Here is an 18,848-nt window from a genome sequence, read left to right as displayed (position 1 = left end):
GTGAACCTACACGTCTTCTGAGTTTTAATGTGTTATGTTGATAATGGTAAAATAGTGCTATAAAAAAAAAAAAAAATGAAAAGTTTTCTTTGATTACTTCTAAAATCTTCCTGTGAAGCAGCTTTTAGAGGAATAATTGCTTCAGATGTCTGGTTCCTATCACTATCACTGACTTAGCAAAAATCTCAAAATCTTAATTTAATTATGCAGAAATGTTAAAAAAATCAGTGGAATCCTCCTTTCATATACAGTAGTGTGATAATGCGTGATAATCAATATTTACTTACTTCTAGTGTTTGCAGTATTTCATGGTGATATAATTTATTTGTTCAGATGACTGTTCACATATACAGTGTATAATAGATGTGTTTTCTTTCTGCAGGTGATGATCTGATGCGATGTGTTGATCTGTATAACCAGTCTCAGTCAAAATGGTTTGAGGAGATGGTCACTACAAGTCTGGTGAGACCATTTGCTTTGGCTGTATTAAAACATATAAGATCTACTAAATATTATCTATAGCTAATGCAACATTAGAGAAGGTGCTCCTTTTGACATTGTATTTGTATGTATTTCAGGAGCTGGAAAGACTGGAGGTGGAACGTGTGGAGATGATTAGAAAACATCTCTGCCAGTACACAACGCTGAGGCATGAGACAGACATGTTTAACCAAAGCGTAAGTCTCCTGCCTTTAGACTGTGGCCTGTATCTAAGTGAATGTGTGATGCGTGCTTGTTTATCGCAAGGACATAAGCAATGCAATGTGGCGCTTCTGTGTTTCATGTCCAGACCATGGAGCCAGTGGACAAACTGCTCCAGATTGTGGACCCTGCGAAAGACAGAGAGCTGTGGGTGAAAGAACACAAGACGGGGGAGGTGAGGCCAGTGGACATGGAGATCTAATGGAGCTTTAATACAGAGACTACGCTGTTGTCTCAATGATGGAGCTGGCCCTGTGGGGCTATGGACAGGTTGTCCATTCAGGTGTGTCAGCTGAATATCAGTCCTGGAACGTGGAGGAACATCACCCTGGAATGTTAACACACTCCTCAAGTGGGGTCCAGTAAAAGGAACTGCTGTGTCTGAGAAGACGGAGCTCTACTGACCAAAGCAGATTGCTATATAGGCTATAATGGAAAGCCAGTGAAGCCTGTGTTTGAGAGCTGACCCAAGAACCCAAGGGTAAAACTGTACATGCACTGCATTGCCAGTTTATTAGGTATAACACTTTAACATGGCACTATTATGTTGATGTCACTGCTATGCTGAGAATGGTTCATCACCCAAATAATACTAGTGGTGGTCCTATGGGGGACCCTTTCCAATGCTGAATGGGATAGAGAGGGGCTAATAAATTGTGCACCTACATGGTAAGTGTTTCTGATAAAAGGGGCAATGAGTGTAGGTACAAGATTGGTGTACCTAATAGTAGGAGTGTCACGATATGTATGTCCTTTTTTTTTATATGGAGGTCCAAGACGATAGTGACACTGGGAAGCTTTGACCTTTGACGGTTAATTAGCCATGCTATTTGAAATAAGAGAGAGCAAACTTGAGTTGTAACAAGCAAAATAATCCACCTCCTGCTTCTGAACGGGCTAAACAAATAACTCACTCCGCAAAGATATTTATTTGCACCACTACTCGGTCATAGACTCTATTGTTTTTTGTGCTTTTGGGACAACAATGACAATTACGAAAACAAACAAAAATATTTTGGAAATTCCAAAAAAAACTTCAAAAATGCAAAAAGTTATGTTAGCCTTTGTTCCCTAATTCTGTATTGAAAATGTATCATGACGCAAAAACGACAATACGTATCATACTGTGAAATTTGCATATTGTAACACCTCCACATAGGGATGCAGAAACTTAAAGCTCATACTATGTGAGCTAAATGAGCACATGAAACATTCACTTTATATTAGTTGCAGCATAAATAACATTATATGCTCTTTAACAGGCCAGACTGGCCTTGAATAACTAGAAATCAGATAAAGTGGTACATCAGAAATGAGAGATGACTGGCAGTTTAGCATAATGAGATAACATGTCGGTATAGTTGTATCAGCAGCACAAGTGCACTAATCTGGCACATGTTATATAAAAGACAGGTCGACCAAAAATGAAGATAATAAACTGGCCATTTGCCTGTTCCAGTCTTGTCCCATTCCAACCATGCACCACTCGTATCTAACAAACTGGCAACTCAGTGTAGATCTTTGTCTCTTTATCTCTTGCTCTCTCTCTCTGTCTCTCCCACACAAACAAGATACCTGGAATTGCAAAGATGCAAAGAATAACAAAATATGTGTTCAATTCTTACTCAGGAGAAGAGATGCAATCTACAGAAGTACTGACTAGATTATTCTAGTTAAAGAATAAATTATGCATATACCTGATGAGAAAGTTTGCACAGATCAATTTTAAAGTGTCCTCAGAATCATATATGGTTGTTGCTGCTATAAAATTAGTGATAAAAGCGTCCTTCTGTTCCAAGTTATTTATTAGGCTATAAAATGACCATGAGACTCTCAGACACAGGCTAAAATAACACAGTCATATAGGAGATCTGCAATTTCATGATGAATGTCTAGAGTGCCACACCCTGACAGGCTGATAATGCAAATTTTGAATTTACAGACAGAATGAAAACACAAGATCAGGTTTTGGGTAAATTAGTGATTTCTGCTGTAACTAACACTCGTTTATTTCATGCATTTTATGCATTTCAGACAATTACTTCTACCTGCCTGTAGAGTTGCACATGATATTTAGAGGCTGGATACACTAAGCTGACTGTGTTGTGATGCAGCAGTTTGGCTTGGCCATTGTTGTCTGATATGAGAAAAAGACCAAAAACCCCAGAGATGTGAATAATATGAAAATTCAAATAACAGGGACCAGAATCAGCACATAAGTTTCATGATAGCCAAAATCAAAACCTTTTTTGTTATTATTGCAGTATATTGCAAGTGACCTGCACGTGTCTGCTGGATCCACTGTGACTATTAATTTTTCATCAGAACCACATAACATGCTGACTTTTATAAGCAGCTGTCACCATCATTATGGTACTTTGCAGGTCTCTTTAGTGTATCCAGTCCCAAAGGTGGTTCCAGACTACATCTTGTGGTCAGGAATCTCAGGGGTTAGGAGTATTTCATAACTATGACAAATAGTTCCATAACTTAATAAATAACAGAGCAGCAGTTCAGCAAACACCAAGACAGTGCTAGCACTTGTTTTCTGTCGTAAAATACATGATTTTGTATTGTTGAAAATCTGGCTTTGGTTACCCCAAATGGTTAAGTGGAGGACAGGAGACACAGATCTATCAGACATGGACAAAGTATGTATATATAATAGAGGTACAGATAATATATTGAAATTATTTTGCACAATGCTTATTTTTTTACCAAATGAAATTAACACTGATTTTGTTTTTTATTGTCTGAAAGACATTTTGACTGGATTTCTTTCTCTTTTTTGCTTCATATTTTATACAGTACTGTGCAAAAGTCAGAGACCACACTTCATTTGTTTAGTTGAGTTGAAATGGCCATTTAGTACAAGTTATTCATTTTTCAGCAGATATTTAACAGAATATTATACAGAAATCTCTGTATTTTTTTCAGTATTTAGTTTGTCCACTCTTTGCCTTTGTTACATCTTCAGTTCTTTTCAGGAGATTTGCTTTCAGTTTTTCAAAGAAATCTGCAGGGATGTTTTTCCACACCTCCAAAGTTCAGTCTTAGAAGTTGGTTGCATTTTCTTCTTCTCACGATCCAGTAATCCCAAACACATTCAGTAATGTTGAGGTCTGGTCTCTTCTGTGATTTGCGAATTTGCTCATCTCAGTAACAGCTTCTTGACAGCTACACATCCTTTCAGACTCATAGTGTTGAGTTGTCTTCTCACAGTGGAAGGATGGACAGAAGCACCTGTGGACTTTTTCAGATCTGAAGCAAGAGTGAAGCTTGATCCTCTCTCTCAAAGATGAAATGCTTTAGTGCCGTTTATCTCATGTTGACAGTTTTGGTGGTCTGCCAGGTCTTGCACGGTTGTTAGGAGTCCCAATTGCTCTTATTTATTTTTTAAGATTTTTTTTAACTCTTCTGTTTTTACCACTTGTTTTCTTCATGTGGAGTTTCTTATGTCTTATCTCCTCTGAAATACAGGAATATCACCTGAGAATGAATAACCTGTACTTTTGACTGGTAATTAAATGAATAAAAAGTGGTCTCTGACTTTTGCACTGCAATCTAGCTACAGTATCATAAGCAAGCAACTTAAGCATAATTTTGAAGATTAGCGATGTATGTGTTCTTATGATCATGTTTCTGTTCAAGTGATGTGCAAATTGTACAAAGTTTACTACGAAATATATGTAGAAGATTCTCTGTGGATAATAACTGATGAATATTTGATGCTTTTCCTTTAATATGTTGCATAAATGTATTAAATTGTAAAAAATGAGAGTATTTCTGACTATGTGTCTTCATCATAACCAAAATACAAGCTTTTTAAAGAAGTAATTGTGGCACGCATTTTCATATTTTTATTGTTAAAAACTCAGAGTACAGTAAATACATATGTTGATACTTTTCTAATAATTCAGCATTTTAATTGATTTATTTCCAGACATTGCAGGAATGGGGCATTCTGTAAAGTTTATTCTTAGTGTAAAACTTGCAAAGTTGGAATGTAAGTAGACAAATGCTCAAAAACTTTAAATAGTATAAGTCTTAATATCTTTAAATATTCATTTGGTGTGTTTTATTATTAAAAACCCTTTAGAGACAAACCAAACATTAATCCTGTTTATTTATAACTATGGTGGAAGTTAAAAAAAGAACATTATTGACAATTTATGATAAAGTTTTGGCAAAGAGAAAAAACTTACAGTGCAGGCTGTAAGTAATTGAACAGTGACATAACTTTGGTTGTTTTGGCTCTGTGCACAGTGGGTTTAACATTAAACACTGTAAAATTAAAGTGCAGAGTATCAACCTGAAAGGAACTGACGTTGTTCATGTCTATGCTCATATTAAGAATGATTCATCATATATCATATGAAAGACAAAATTCTTGTTTTTCTGCAATATTCTGACAAAATGTACTGACTTTTGCTCACTTCTAAAACATCCTCAGAGTTTCGAATACATCACTGTGCATCAGCAGGCAGGGAAAAATAACGTTTACCAATCATTTCATGTTTCACCTCCCCCTCTCATGGCATACCGTCTCAGAAAAGTTTGCAGCATTTTCCGTACAGCTTAAGTGTCTCAGTGGTTCAAGTGAGTTAAACTATGAAAATTATTATATATATATATAATACTACATGCTTTGGGTTCCTCAGTATTTATATTAGCTAATATGTGATCAGAACTGCATTAAAACCATGTTTATGAAAAAGAATACGAACTAAATAAATGAATAAAAAATGGAAAGTAGGTCTAAGCTACAGCGGAACATGTGTACTCCTTTGGTAGGGAGTGTATTTTTTAACAAGAAAATATTGTGCTGATTATTTTTAGATATTGCCCAAGCCTACTTTAAATAACTTTAAACAATAGTCTTAAATATTTATTTTAACGTTATAAATATCTCTGATTGATTTATTTTGTTTCCAGCCTCCTGATAGAATTTAACAACTGCAATAGAATCAAATTGTGCTGTGACTCCTATATGGTTCACCAAATACAGAAGTAAATGCGATCTGCACTTTAACCTTACAGTCTTTTCAAATCCAAAGTGCTTGAGAAGAAAGTCAACAACAAAAGTTGTCACTGTACAGTTAGTCACAGACTGCATTATTTCAAACAAATGCAACAGTGAACTAAACAGAGAGTAATACTGAATATAGATGCTTGTGTTGACCAAAGTTTATGCTATTTTATCATTTGGAATTTTGGAAATCGTAAATCAGAGGTCTGTATTCATTCCAGAGGTCCCAATTTCTGTAAGGCATGTGCTGTTGGGGAAAAATGCTCTAGTCAATCATCAGTTTCTTGAGGGAATTGAGATAGGTGGGAATGAGAGAACTGACAGATTCATCGTCATCAGTGAGGATCTTTTCACCCCTGCCCTCTGACCCAACAGAGCTGGGTGACCTTACCACCCCTGGATACGGAGTGCTATAACCCTGTAGGGAAATAACAATAACAGGATGTCAGCATAAAATAAGTCTAAAAACATATATAGTGTCTGAGACATTTGTAAAGTTATACGCCACAGAAACCTGATCAGACTTACTGAAGAGTAGCCTTTGCCAAAACTGCCTCTGTTCTTGGTCCTAATCTTGGTGAGAGCAGATTCGGCTATGTCGGCTCGCTCCTCTGCGTCATCCAGCTCGTGGACAGTCTTCCTGTACTTGGCCAGGTTCATATTGGCCTGCTCCTCCTGCAAGAACAAGTGTAAAATCACTATAAGAAAACACAGAGTTTCAATTTGACCAAACTAGTTTTAGTGCACTCAGAGTGATCATACCGCCTCCTCCACTTGTCTCTTGTATGTTTTCATTTTGATCTGCAGCCTTTCCACCAACTCCTGCATCCTTTGCTGGTTCTTCTGGTCCTCCTCAGACTGGAAGAGTAGCTCCTTGAGGCGCCGCTCGTTCTTCCGCAGGGTCTTCACTGTCTCAGCGTATTTCTTCTGCTCCGTTTCCAAATCCAGCTCTAACTCCTTCACCTGCACGATCAAGACATTGCAGAGTGTTAGACCACAGCCTGTCGCTGAGGAGGGTTCCTTGAGAATGTCACAGTAACAACTGATAACTCTTACAGAAAATCTCTTTTATTTGCAGATATGATTGGCCAACAGAGAGAACAGCAGCAACTGGTCACAGTGTTGAGCTGCTCTCTCTGAGCTGATGTGAGTTGATTTATACAGTTCTACTCAAAGGCCTTAAAGTGAAATTGTACCATTTTTTTCCAAATGTCTGCATCATTAAGTTATTAACATGTAAACACAGTAATTTGGGTGTTTTGATGTGAAATGCTCTGTTTCAGAGAAACTTGCAGAATCAGAATTGTTAGAATTTTACTATGCCTTTTTCCACATGCCTTATGCGTGGTCAGGGGCAGGTGTAACTTTTGTTCATACTGACGAAACTTGAATGTGGAAATTTACATTAAAAAAGTGTTTTACAATTTATGCAACTTCGTTCTGCTAATGTTTTATAAATGAGGCTCACTGAATCTAAGATCAGCCCAACAGAATAGAATCAGAAGCGTGCAGCTGATAGTGAAGTATCACTTGGATTGAACTGGAATGGCACAGAACACGAGTAGACAGAGAGATGTGTGGTCATCCAGAGAGTGAACTGCAGTGCAGTTCCAAGAGAACCAGTGTCCAATGTGACTGTAGTTTACCTTTCCTTCCAGCTTCTGGATGATCTTTTTGCCTCCTTTCATAGCCAGCTGCTCAGCCTCATCCAGTCTGACGGTCATGTCCTTGAGCTGTGCCTCCAGGCCTTTCTTCACCCGCTCCAGATGCATGGTATGCTCCTGCTCCACCCTCAGCTCCTCAGCCACTCGAGTAGTCTACACAACACCAGATGAGTTCATGAGCTTGTGTAGGTTTTACAGAAGCTCAGATGCCATGACATCATAAAATATCACCTACCTCACATACAGCTTTCTTGGTCTTATCATTGGCCCCCCTCAATTCATTCTGCAGTTCCTCATGCTCCTGGGTCAGTTGCTGAAGGTCCACTTCCAATTTCCGCTTGCCGCTGGAGGCTGACTGTAACTACAGTGACAGATCAAGAGTGGATGGGTTAGAGACAGTTATGAGCAATGAGACATGAATACAGCATTTAGTCACTATTCAGCTGTTCAGGAGCTTAACATATTTATGGCAGGGGTTGGTGCCCAGCGCAATCTGTTAATCACTCAACTAAAACACACCCACTAAACCTGGTAAATAACAGATGAGTTGAATCAGAAGTGTATGAGCAGGAAAATCACCAAACTGTGCTGGACACCAGTCCTCCAGGACTGCAGTTCAATACTCCTGATGTATGACATCTTGTAGACTCTAATTTAGAGCAGTTTACAGCAGTACGTATCCTTAACCCTTTTTCACAGATGCCATAAAAGACTTTTCCCACCTGTTTTGGAGGTCTGTCAGTCGAACTATACATTTTTTCTTCAATAATATTGATGGAATATATTTTGTGTATGATTCACAAAACCAGAAGCAGATTAGATTTTCATCTTTGTAGGTAAACAATTAGGTTTATATTTATAAAAATGTTTTTATAATGTTTAAATGCTATACTTTATTGTACACAATAAGTTGTTTTCAAGTAAGCTGCAGATGGACCTGCAGAAAGACGTTATGCTTGTGGAAATAAAAGATGATTAAAATATTAGGCACAGCTCCAAACATCAGTATGTACATTTACACAGTTGACCTAAGATTAACAATACTTTTCTCTTATGATTTCTCTGATTTTTCTTTTTTATCCTGTTTCATAGTCGCTCTGTATATGTAAAACAGCTCATCACAAAACATTTGAGAAACCATTTTTAATATAAATCTTTAAGAGGTCTAACTTCGGAATTTGTATAAAACAGATTCATGTTTACTTTTTAAATCATTAATGATATACTACATTTAAAAATTATGTATTTTATTTACATAATTCATTTGTCACAGAGATTTTTCTCACACTCATATTACATTTTAACACAGTATTTTCATTTCTATTAAACTGCTTCCTTGCGTCAAGGTTCATCAGAGAGGAAGCATCTTAATGCATAAAAAGGCGAATCCACACTTGCTTACAATATTTCATTAATTTCTTAATAATTTTGTTAATCAGGCAGCACATAACTTCTATGCGTCACTGGTGTTATGTGTTTTAAAAGGCTGGGTAATTTTGTAAAAATAATGCCAAATATCACTTTTATTACAGATTTTAAATAGCAGCACAAGGTCTCCTGATCGCCAACGAGTCAGCCAATTTACAAAATCCTCAATTTTAACCAGAATGTCACTGGAGTCACAGTCACTGGTGTTACACCATATTCATACAACACCAGTGACTAAAATATGTTTGGGATTAAGCTCTCCTTTTTGCATATATGATAATAGGAGATTAATATTATTTAGTTTGGGGATGAAAAAAATTGATTTTTAAAAATGTGTCCACCTGAATTCCCATGGAATTCCAAATGGAGAATGACCCATATAAGATAACTCACTGCATATGGCTCTTTTTCAGCTAAGTTAAAATCATAACTAATCATAGCTAAGAATGCCATCATAGTATGTAAGTCCTTTTAAAATCTGACATCGCGCTTTATTTTATATGTTGACTTACATATCTCCCCTGTACATTTTAACCAAATAAACCATACTAAACTGCATATAAGTGCATGATCTTTGTTCATTTTAATCCTTACTGAAGTGAGACACTGTGTCACAGCAGTACCTGGTTGTTGATATCATTGTATTTCTCTGTGGTCTCTTGGACCTCAGTTTCCAGGGCCTTGCGTGCCCTCTCTGCTGCCTCCAGTCCAGCACGACTTTCCTCTCCTTCGGTGACCAGCAGAGTGCAACGTCGCTCCAACAGAGCGTGCTCCTCTCTCAGCTCCTCCTGCACACGCGTCTCCTCCTCCAACCGCACCTGCAGGTCCTACAGGAGACAGGAAGGGAGACAAGTTACAAGAAAGAGTCTAGGTCAGATTGCTGTCTAGCACTGGCATAAAGCACCAGGCATGGAAGGGTTTACTTGTTTTCTACGGTTCCACATTTTAGAATAGTGAAGACATGAAAACTATGAAATATATATAGAAAGAAATTATGCAGTGACCAAAAAAGGATATACAATTTAAGGTAATATTACAGATTCTTTAAAGTAGCCCCTCTTTGCAATGTTCCCTCAAGTAGCTTCAGGAGGAGCCACCTGGGATGCTTTTCCAACAGGCTTCAAGAATTCCACATATGTTACGCGCTTGTTGGCTGCTGATAGCTGCTCACTATGGGAGCATTTAAAATATATTTTATGTATTTTTTTATTTTGGAAGTAATACACACATGAAGGGTTTCATTCCAAAATTCATGCCAAAAAGAATTCCTATGTACACTGTGCAAATAGTAGTTAAAGAATTTCGTCCTAATATTGGAGAACTTGTAGAGAGGAGAATTACCACTCTGTAATGTCTTCTGTGTTGCTCCTGAGCGAGTCCAAAATGAATGGGTTAATATGGAGCATTTAAGCAAAATCATAGTGTATAAATGCTTAAACATTTTAAGATAAAAGAATACATTCATTTCCTGAACACAGAACAGCATAAAACATTTTAACACTGCTGTTATATTTTTGAGAGCTTTTGAACTCAGTGTACGCTCATGACTTTAGTGAGCACGAACAGCCAATGAGCTGCTCCACTTGCCATCCTATCAGCACTCAGTTGCAGTAATGCTAGCATTGTAGTGCCCAAAACCCATTTGCTGTAGAAAAAAGAAAACATGCAGATGGGTTTTCTTTGCTTTTTTAGTGAAATACATCCTTCTACTCTCTAAAATTAAAGGAAAGTTCTGGGCAAGTGACTAGAAACTATTTTAACTTTTCGTTTTTAGCCGTTTATCTCTATTCACCCCCATTCATTGAGGACTTGCCCTCTGCTGTTTTGCAGTCCTGTTTGTTGATATAATGGGGGAAATAGGAAGTGGCCAGGCTCCTCATAAACTATTGATATTTGTTTTAGAAACAAATTTCAAACATTATCTTAAAGCCTCACTGGGTAAGATTTGGGGATTTGAAGACCTCTCTAGTGGAAACACGTAACTGCATGCAACATGTGGAGGAAATTTTTGCAGAGTCAATATGAGATGTTCATCAATATCTTGGGATGGAATTTGACACAGAAGGATTGTAATACTGTAAACACATATAACACATATAACCTAAATTACTTCATCTCATCAAGGCCCAATGCAAATATCTTTCATTACCAGGTAAAATCTTGAAGCTGAAAATTGAAGGTATTGATGTTATAAATCCGAACATGCATATCAGAAATGCATTAACTGTTGATCAGAGCTCTCCCCCTAATGTAATTCTTATACGGAAAAGGGATTTTCCTTGGCTCCCAATGGATTAAAATCTGGCAAGCTGTTATATATTTTATACACAGTAAGGTAAAGGAAACCCACCTCAAGATACCTCACAGAATTTAACAATGTCCCAGATATCAGGTTGAGTATTCATAACCATTTAATGTAATAACTTTCTGTGATTATTATTAAATCATAGTTTTATTGTTAAAAAGAAAGGAGAGAGGGTTTAACCTTAATCTGCTGTTGCATCTTCTTGACCGTCTTCATCAGCTCTGCGTTGTTCTTGTTGAGCAGGTCCACCTGTAACTCCAGATCATTTATATCACTCTCCATCTTCTTCTTCAGACGGGCTGCCTCTGTTCGGCCCTTCACCTCCACATCCAGGCTGGCCTGCAGTGACTCTATCGCCCTCTGGTGGCTCTTCCTGAGCACACAGGAGAAATCTCAGCTCAGTTCAATACACAACAGCTTTATGAACAGCGTTCCTCATGAAATAGACAGAGGCTCAGAGGAGCACAAGTGGCAAAAGTTAAGGGACACGGTCACTTACTTGTGAGCCTCAGATTTCATTTGTGAGAAGCAAGAAAAGGAAAATTAACAAAGGAGCAATTCAGTGATAAGGAAATGACACACCGTATCTTTTTAGATATTGTTTTATGCTTTTGATAGAATAGTTGAATAAACTGCCTACCTGGCCGCGTCCAGCTCCTCCTCCTTCTCCTGGAGCCTGCGCTCCATGTCTGCTTTAGCCTGAGAGAGCTCCACCTGCAGCCGCAGCACCTTGGTCTCCTCAGCCTGCAGGGGACAAACACAGAATGAGGGATTCCAGATTTCCAAGCCACTTGACAGCCATGGAGTAGTCATTAATTAAAAAAAATATTGGTATAATTATTATTTATATTAATTTTATAATCGTCCCTTTTAGCAAATATGGTAAATGGGTCATTCTACAGAAACGCCCATTTTTTGTGTCCCAAGCGTTTACAGATAAATTACACTTGAAAAACATGTTAGGGTAACAATTTATTTCTATTTTAAAATAAAACAATAAGTTATTTTAACAATTACACCTGCTTGAGCCATCAACTTAGCAACGCTGGTTTATAAAGCATGTAGAATTCCTAGCACCACAGAAGTGCTGGTCCTCACAGTCATGTGTAAAGGGTGAGGCCATGTTTTGAGTTAAAAACATGTTTTTTTTCTGCAATTTTAGCTGCTAATAATCTATACATGACTATGAACTATATGAATTAAATGATATAAAGAAAACAAATGCCATACAAATATTATAAAATATATTATGAAAGTTGTTGTCCCCAGGAGTGTTCACTGTCGTGTCACTGGTGTTACTGTGTAACAAAAAATCTTATTTTGAAATAAAAATCACACTGATGACATCATTTGTCTTCCTTTTACCAATTTCCTGAAGATCTATGAAGAAAACCACATGGTGAGTCCACTGTGTCTTTTCAGTTATCAGAAAGTTTCTCATTTAGCTCATGATTTCATATGAAGCTTTTAGTTGAAGTCACTGGTGTGACCTACTTTATTCTTAAGTAACTGTGAAAAAATAGAATACAAATGGACTGAATGCCATATTTTGGTGGATATTCTATGATTTACAACAAGTGGTTTGATGCTCTGTAGCAGTGATTTAAAATGCATTCTTCATTAAAAATGTCACTGCTGTTACTGTCTTTGGTGGTACCTTTCTTCTGTTTAACAGCAATGACGATCAGTAACACCAGTGACTCCTATGGATAGATAGAAAGTTGATGTTTCTGTAGAATGACTCAATTCAGTCCTCAAGTTTGTAGCCCACCAATAGATTTTTCTCTGCTTTTTGATGCACCAGAAATAACTATAAATAACTAGATAGCGCTTCATTTCTCACAGTATAAAAATATATATATCCACTGATTCGTGAATTTCTACATGCCTTCGTCACGTGACTGATTTGAGGAGTAGCACGTACACTGTATAGAATACAGTTCATGCTTCAGTACACTGTAAACTGTGTGTGTGTATTTGAGAAGGCTGTAACAGCAAGGTAGCGTGGCCGAGCGGTCTAAGGCGCTGGATTTAGGCTCCAGTCTCTCTGGGGGCGTGGGTTCGAATCCCACCGCTGCCAACTGGCTTTTAAACATTCTCTCCCCCCAGAATGCCGCGTTTACGCTGACCACGTCGAAATAAATTGCAGAATGGAGTCACGTGTAGCTGGAGTTCAGCACCAAACACTGACAAATAGGCTTAATGTCTCGCCACGCAGGAGGTCGGTACAGATGCCGTGGAAGGACTGAGTTTTTCTTCATTTTTTGTACTTTAGACCAGGCTCGTCAAACTGGGCCGAAAGTGCAGCGGAGCTTAGCGTTTTCCCTCATCTATCGCTCTGAATTCAGTTAACGACGGTCTTGATAAGTAGCTGATGGGCTGAAACACGGGTATTTGAAGAAGCGACCTGGTGAAAGCTTCAGTGTTTAGGCCCACGAGGACTGGAGCTTGACACGTGCGTTAACAAGGTAGCGTGGCCGAGCGGTCTAAGGCGCTGGATTAAGGCTCCAGTCTCTTCGGGGGCGTGGGTTCGAATCCCACCGCTGCCAAGTTGGTTTTAGTCGTTTGAACTCACCAAAATGCAGCGTGCGTCTAGTAGGAAGGCTAATTCATGAAGCACGTAACTGACAAATACACTCTATTTCATAACTGAGTTGTTTGCAGTTGGAACTGATAACTTGTCCCTGCAAGGAGGTGGGTACAAATGCCATGTAAGGTATCTTGGTCGGTGTGTTTTATACTTCAGATGCATAGAAATTATTCTTAGAAGTAAGTACAAAGTCAGCCTGCAGTACTCCTCTAAATATTTAGAGCATACTGTAACAGATGCAGTTTAGGCAAGGCTTACTCATCGGTAAATGTGATTATGACACTTTTCCATGCCCTCAAACTTTAGAAACTGTATATCCCGCTATTCAATTTCCAACACCATGGAAAGCAAAACAACTCAAAACCTTGCCAAAACCAAGCTACTCAGCAGAACCTAAATAGGTTAGTCATTTAATAATTACAGCCACACAAAACCATGTGTTACTGCATCACTCAGTATGAATGCAAGTACGTTTTCTTTGTTTATGTCATACTCAACTCTGTAACAATTCTTCTAAATAACGATAGATTAGTTATTGTTACTTTTATTGTTCTGGCCCCAATCTGGACAACCATTATCAAGGTGCACGGCAATCAAATGAAGTAAATTCTATTATTCTGTTATCCTGTTATTCATTTAGCCAAATCTATTGATATTGTAGCATTTACTGCTATTAAAAGAGGCACTGCTTTCACACAAGTTGTGGTGACTATTCAATATTGAGGATGCCTTATCACTCTCTAGTCACAAACACTAGTACTTGCTGTTTTAACACCCATAGGTGTACAACACTTAACACAAAGATCAACCTAATCTAAAAAGTGAATAAGATTTTTCTATTTAATGTTATCAGTGTTGATTTTGAAATGTTATGGCTTGTCAATCAAAAACAGTTCCAGTCTGTTTGCCTTTGATTTTGATAAAACACTGCAATTCAGATTTAAGACCAGATCAAATCCCCTCAATCCAATCTGCACGCAGACAATCCTAATTGCTTTTAAAAGTTCTTTAAGGCCTGACTTGCCAGGTTTTGCATCTGATCCATAAAGCAAAGTCCTACCACTGAAAAACTGTAGGCTGTAGCTTTGTCTGCTTGTTCTCAGCATGACATGAAATCAGAGAGACCACCATCCAACCCCTGGGACATCATCCATCACCACAGCCATCAGCCTCACTTATCAGCTCTGTCAGCTCCACAGCCAAGTATCTACATCCATCACCTCCCGTAACAACACGGCCAGAAGGTCAGACAGGGAAGCTCCCACAGCGAGAGCTGTTACTCTCACCATTTTTAAACAACAGCAAACAACCCAGCACCAAATCCCTTTTCACCACCCTCATTACTCGATGAAGGTAATGAAACCGTAAGAAGCCGAAGCCTTTGAAAGCTTTGTGGCTCATGCATCGGAGAAACATGAGCTTGACAGCAGTCTGTCAATTTTTGGACTAAGACTCCACGGCATGTCAGTTGAAGCCCTCCTGATAAAAGCTGACCCCTCTGGTGTTGGGAAAGATTTACTACATAAGCAGATTGCATGTTCTTTCACTCTTTGTGTCAGCACTAGTCAGCCTCAGGACACTCATTTAAGTTAAATACCAGCATTTCCCCAGGACAGGTTTTATCAGTCAGTACAATCTTGAAGTGCAATTGACCCTGTACTAATTCTGCATGTTTCCTCTAAGGACATACAATGCAAGAGTTCTCCCTTTCATACGCCATGGTTATTGAAAGTTGAAAGTCCAACAGTCCAAAACTGAACTTTTTTTTTATAGAAGCCAAAATTGAATAAAGTGCAAAATAGAAAGTCAGTATATCTAATACAGAACTCTTTTCTGGAAACCAAGACTGAATAAACTGTAAAATAGAAAGTTGGTATCTCTAAAACTTTTATTTATTGAAGCCAATACTGGATAAACTGTAAAATAAATGCAGAAACTTGACAATTAAATGGTTTACAATGTTTTAAAATCAGCTGTGGCAGAACAGCATGCACAAGTTAACTCCTTCTGTTGTTTCAGTTCTTGTAAAAACAGTGAATGCATAGAAATATGCAACACTACTATTTTTATGAAAGTCAGGACTGATTATCTTTCCATTTCATACCTCTAACGCTGCCTCAGACTCCTCCAGTGAAGCCTGCAGTTCTTCTTTTTCCATCTCAATCTTCTTTTTCATTTTCTGGAGCTCATGGACACTCTTGCCCCCATCCGAAAGCTGGTCAGTAAGATCAGCAATTTCCTCTGAAATGACATCATTATTCTGTAGAACTACACAATAGCCTCTGCCTGTAGTGCAATAAAACCACTGGACTACATTTCTGTCTGAGTGCAAACCTGGTCCAGGTTTTCACGCCATGCCCTTCATTCATTGAGAAATCTTACAGAGTCAGCTTGTTTCTGATCTTGGCTCCAATCTCTGTACTTCAACTAATTATAGCTTTTTCTTAGAACCGCAGTCATAAAAAGGAAAGATTAAGATTGACATTGTGTGGTCTAAATCCCTCATAATGCTAGCTCAGTTGTATTGTAATTAGTGCTTATGTGGGTGAAGTGAGTCATATGTTTGCATGGATTCAGGCTGTCATTCTGCAGAATAGCTGCATCATGCATCTTTCAGCTGACCAACTGTAACCAGTTTAAAATAAACAAATGCTCTGTGCATGAGAAAAACACTAAAATAATGAACTATTTTGAAATAAACAAATGCACTGTGCATGTGAAATACGGTAAAATAACAAATATGGTGCAGTATATGTGATAATATTTAGACTGCGTGGGTGTTGATAGATACTTCTGCTCTTTCTAATAGTCTAATAGTAGTAATAGCAGTAGCGCTAGTCCACAACAAACACTGACATTAGAATCCATATGTTATATTTGAGGCTTATAACTGACATTATCATTTATTTCAGCTTGTATGTTGCAGCTTTACAGTGACTCCTTCAGAACCCAGACGTAGAACCGCAGCCACTGCTTTCCATTTCTAAAAAATGACTGACACCTGGTTAATTTGCAGCTCCTGTTCTGGGCTTATAGTGAATTATTTTCTTACAAACTTGGTCCCACCCATTGTAAATCAAAATGTGATTGGTTGATTCCACCGTCACTTCCTATTTATGTTGGTGGTTTGTCAAACATGTTAGGCCTTCTGTTCGGTCCTGAAGCCCTAACCAATGGGAGAACATGCTTGACTGTATTTACCTAGGTCCCATGGGGAAAAAGAAATCAAATAGGACAATTTTCCTTTGCTGATTTAATATATTAACTCTTTTGTTTCCAACTAGAACTTAACAATGAAATAAGAGAAGTACTACAACACTTGCAAAGTCTCAATACAACAAACATGATGATTATATTAAATTAAAATTAATTAAAGACATTTTTAGAATTCCTGGAAATCATGAAACCTTCTCTGAAGGCCTAAAAGACACTGAGGGTCCCCCACTAATTTACAGTTATGCTAATGTTGCTACCAGTGAATGAAATCGTATAGCTACCACTTAGCATTATGCCAATGACATCAATTGGTGGTTGCTAACTTCTTTTCAACAACATTAGCATGATGAGCTTTTCATTAAAGGGTTAAAAGACTGTCTATGTGTGTGTGTGTGTGTATTTTACCCTGGAAGGCCTTGTTCTCTCTGCGTAAAGCGTCACTTTGCTCCACAGCCTCTTCATAGGCTGTTTTGAGTTTGAAAAGCTCAGTTGCATGTTGCCTGCTCTCTTTCTGACAGCTCTCCACCTCAGTCACAAGCTCTTCACACTTCTGCCTCCAGTCTCCCAGCTGCTTGTCCAGCATGCGCTGTTTCTTGTCCAGCACCGCCGCTGCATTGTTGGCCTGCAGCATCACAACCCGAAGCATACAATCAGACTAATACAGGCATTAAAAAACTCACTGTTGTTTGCCAGATCCATTAGCTAATTATGACCGAAAGCACATTATCTGATAAAATCATATCAGCACATAGATAATAACACTAAGTATGTAGTAATAAAACTAATAGGTACTCTTTACCTTCTCCAGGTCCACACAGAGCTCCTCCACTTCCCCCTGAAGTCTCTGCTTGGTTTTCTCCAGGCTGGAGCACTTGGCCTGCGTGGCCTCCACTGACTCTTCAGCCTCCTGCAGCCGAGCCAACAGCTTCTTCCTGCAACACATGCCACAGATTCTTAAGTTTGCATAGGCCCCCACATAATGCTTTGACCAGTTACTGTTCGAGAGAGAACCTCGACTGTGTTTGACTGTGCCTGTCAGTTTGATTGAATGTGGCAAATATATTCACTGGCCACTTTATTACACAACTATATTTGTAGGTGTACAGTTAGAGACTACAGCTCACATGTTCTCATGCACTATTTGTATTATCCTCTAATCCTTCATCAGTGATCAGTTTCTGTCCACCAGAGCTGCTCTTGGTTGGATATTTTTGGTTAGTGGACCACTCTCAACATAGTAGTGACATTGAGGTGTGTCAAATTCTGCCACTACCATGTTGGTGTCATTGTTGTGCTGAGAATGGTACCCAACCAAATAAGATCTGGTCAGTGGTGGTACCTTTCCACTGATGGTCAGGGTAGAGGGGGCTGATAAACTGTAAGCAGTGGCTTACTCTAACTTTATGGACGTTTTTTACTTCTTGTCATATAATTATAAATTTGCGATCATGCATTTTATTTCATTGTTTGATGTACAAATGTTGACTTTTAAGTAGACTTTTCACCCAACCAGCGTTGCTAACATTGCAGTTTTACAGTTTTAGATTATTGGCAACTACTACTAGATAGAGTTGCTGGCTTTAACACAGGCGCATTAAGCAGGTGCATGTTGGCTGCCAGCTTTAGTTTTCGCATGTTTGCGTGTAAAGTTTTACAGGAGATGTGAGGCAATGATGTCCTGATTGAAGGAGATCATCAATCAGACATAGTTGGCTTGATATGTCCTGGGATGTAAACCCTGAACCTCATAAGCAAGCAGTTAGTGGGCAGGGCTACACGCAGTTTGCTTGATAAGCTGCAGTCTTAATAAATCGAACATTAATTTCAGATGCGCTGTGTGTGCACACTGAGGTCGCATCAAGGCACATATATCTGGCCCAGTATATTTCACACTTGGGTTTGCACAGTATATCC

The 18,848-nt window shown here is 38.4% G+C and overlaps 2 protein-coding genes and 2 non-coding genes across 9 annotated transcripts in view; 3 read left to right on the top strand and 1 right to left on the bottom strand.

Annotated features, from left to right (window-relative positions):
- Positions 1 to 4,485, top strand: part of LOC118809529 (growth arrest-specific protein 7-like) — a 63,143-nt gene extending 58,658 nt beyond the window's left edge. For both annotated transcript variants that reach the window (XM_036572940.1, XM_036572941.1), the window contains exons 12-14: positions 383 to 462; positions 579 to 677; positions 791 to 4,485. In XM_036572940.1, the coding sequence (XP_036428833.1) occupies positions 383 to 462; positions 579 to 677; positions 791 to 904 (293 nt within the window). In that variant the 3' untranslated portion in view covers positions 905 to 4,485. The remainder of the gene's footprint in view (positions 1 to 382; positions 463 to 578; positions 678 to 790) is intronic.
- Positions 4,486 to 4,549: 64 nt separating this feature from the next.
- LOC118809528 (myosin-16) overlaps positions 4,550 to 18,848 on the bottom strand; it is a 58,813-nt gene continuing 44,514 nt past the window's right edge. For all 5 annotated transcript variants that reach the window (XM_036572937.1, XM_036572938.1, XM_036572936.1 and 2 more), the window contains exons 13-23: positions 17,734 to 17,866; positions 17,340 to 17,556; positions 15,823 to 15,959; positions 11,769 to 11,872; positions 11,309 to 11,501; positions 9,447 to 9,650; positions 7,631 to 7,756; positions 7,378 to 7,548; positions 6,494 to 6,694; positions 6,260 to 6,406; positions 4,550 to 6,149 (exon numbers count right to left, since the gene is read on the bottom strand). In XM_036572937.1, the coding sequence (XP_036428830.1) occupies positions 5,997 to 6,149; positions 6,260 to 6,406; positions 6,494 to 6,694; positions 7,378 to 7,548; positions 7,631 to 7,756; positions 9,447 to 9,650; positions 11,309 to 11,501; positions 11,769 to 11,872; positions 15,823 to 15,959; positions 17,340 to 17,556; positions 17,734 to 17,866 (1,786 nt within the window). In that variant the 3' untranslated portion in view covers positions 4,550 to 5,996. The remainder of the gene's footprint in view (positions 6,150 to 6,259; positions 6,407 to 6,493; positions 6,695 to 7,377; positions 7,549 to 7,630; positions 7,757 to 9,446; positions 9,651 to 11,308; positions 11,502 to 11,768; positions 11,873 to 15,822; positions 15,960 to 17,339; positions 17,557 to 17,733; positions 17,867 to 18,848) is intronic.
- trnal-uag lies at positions 13,127 to 13,208 on the top strand. The gene has a single exon. It is a non-coding gene; the product is annotated as a tRNA-Leu (tRNA).
- On the top strand, positions 13,596 to 13,677 carry trnal-aag. The gene has a single exon. It is a non-coding gene; the product is annotated as a tRNA-Leu (tRNA).

This window comes from Colossoma macropomum, unplaced genomic scaffold, assembly GCF_904425465.1.
Source record: "Colossoma macropomum unplaced genomic scaffold, Colossoma_macropomum, whole genome shotgun sequence".
NCBI lineage: Eukaryota > Metazoa > Chordata > Actinopteri > Characiformes > Serrasalmidae > Colossoma > Colossoma macropomum.
The sequence above is the reverse complement of the archived record's forward strand: the minus strand, read 5'-3'. Positions and strand labels throughout refer to the sequence as shown.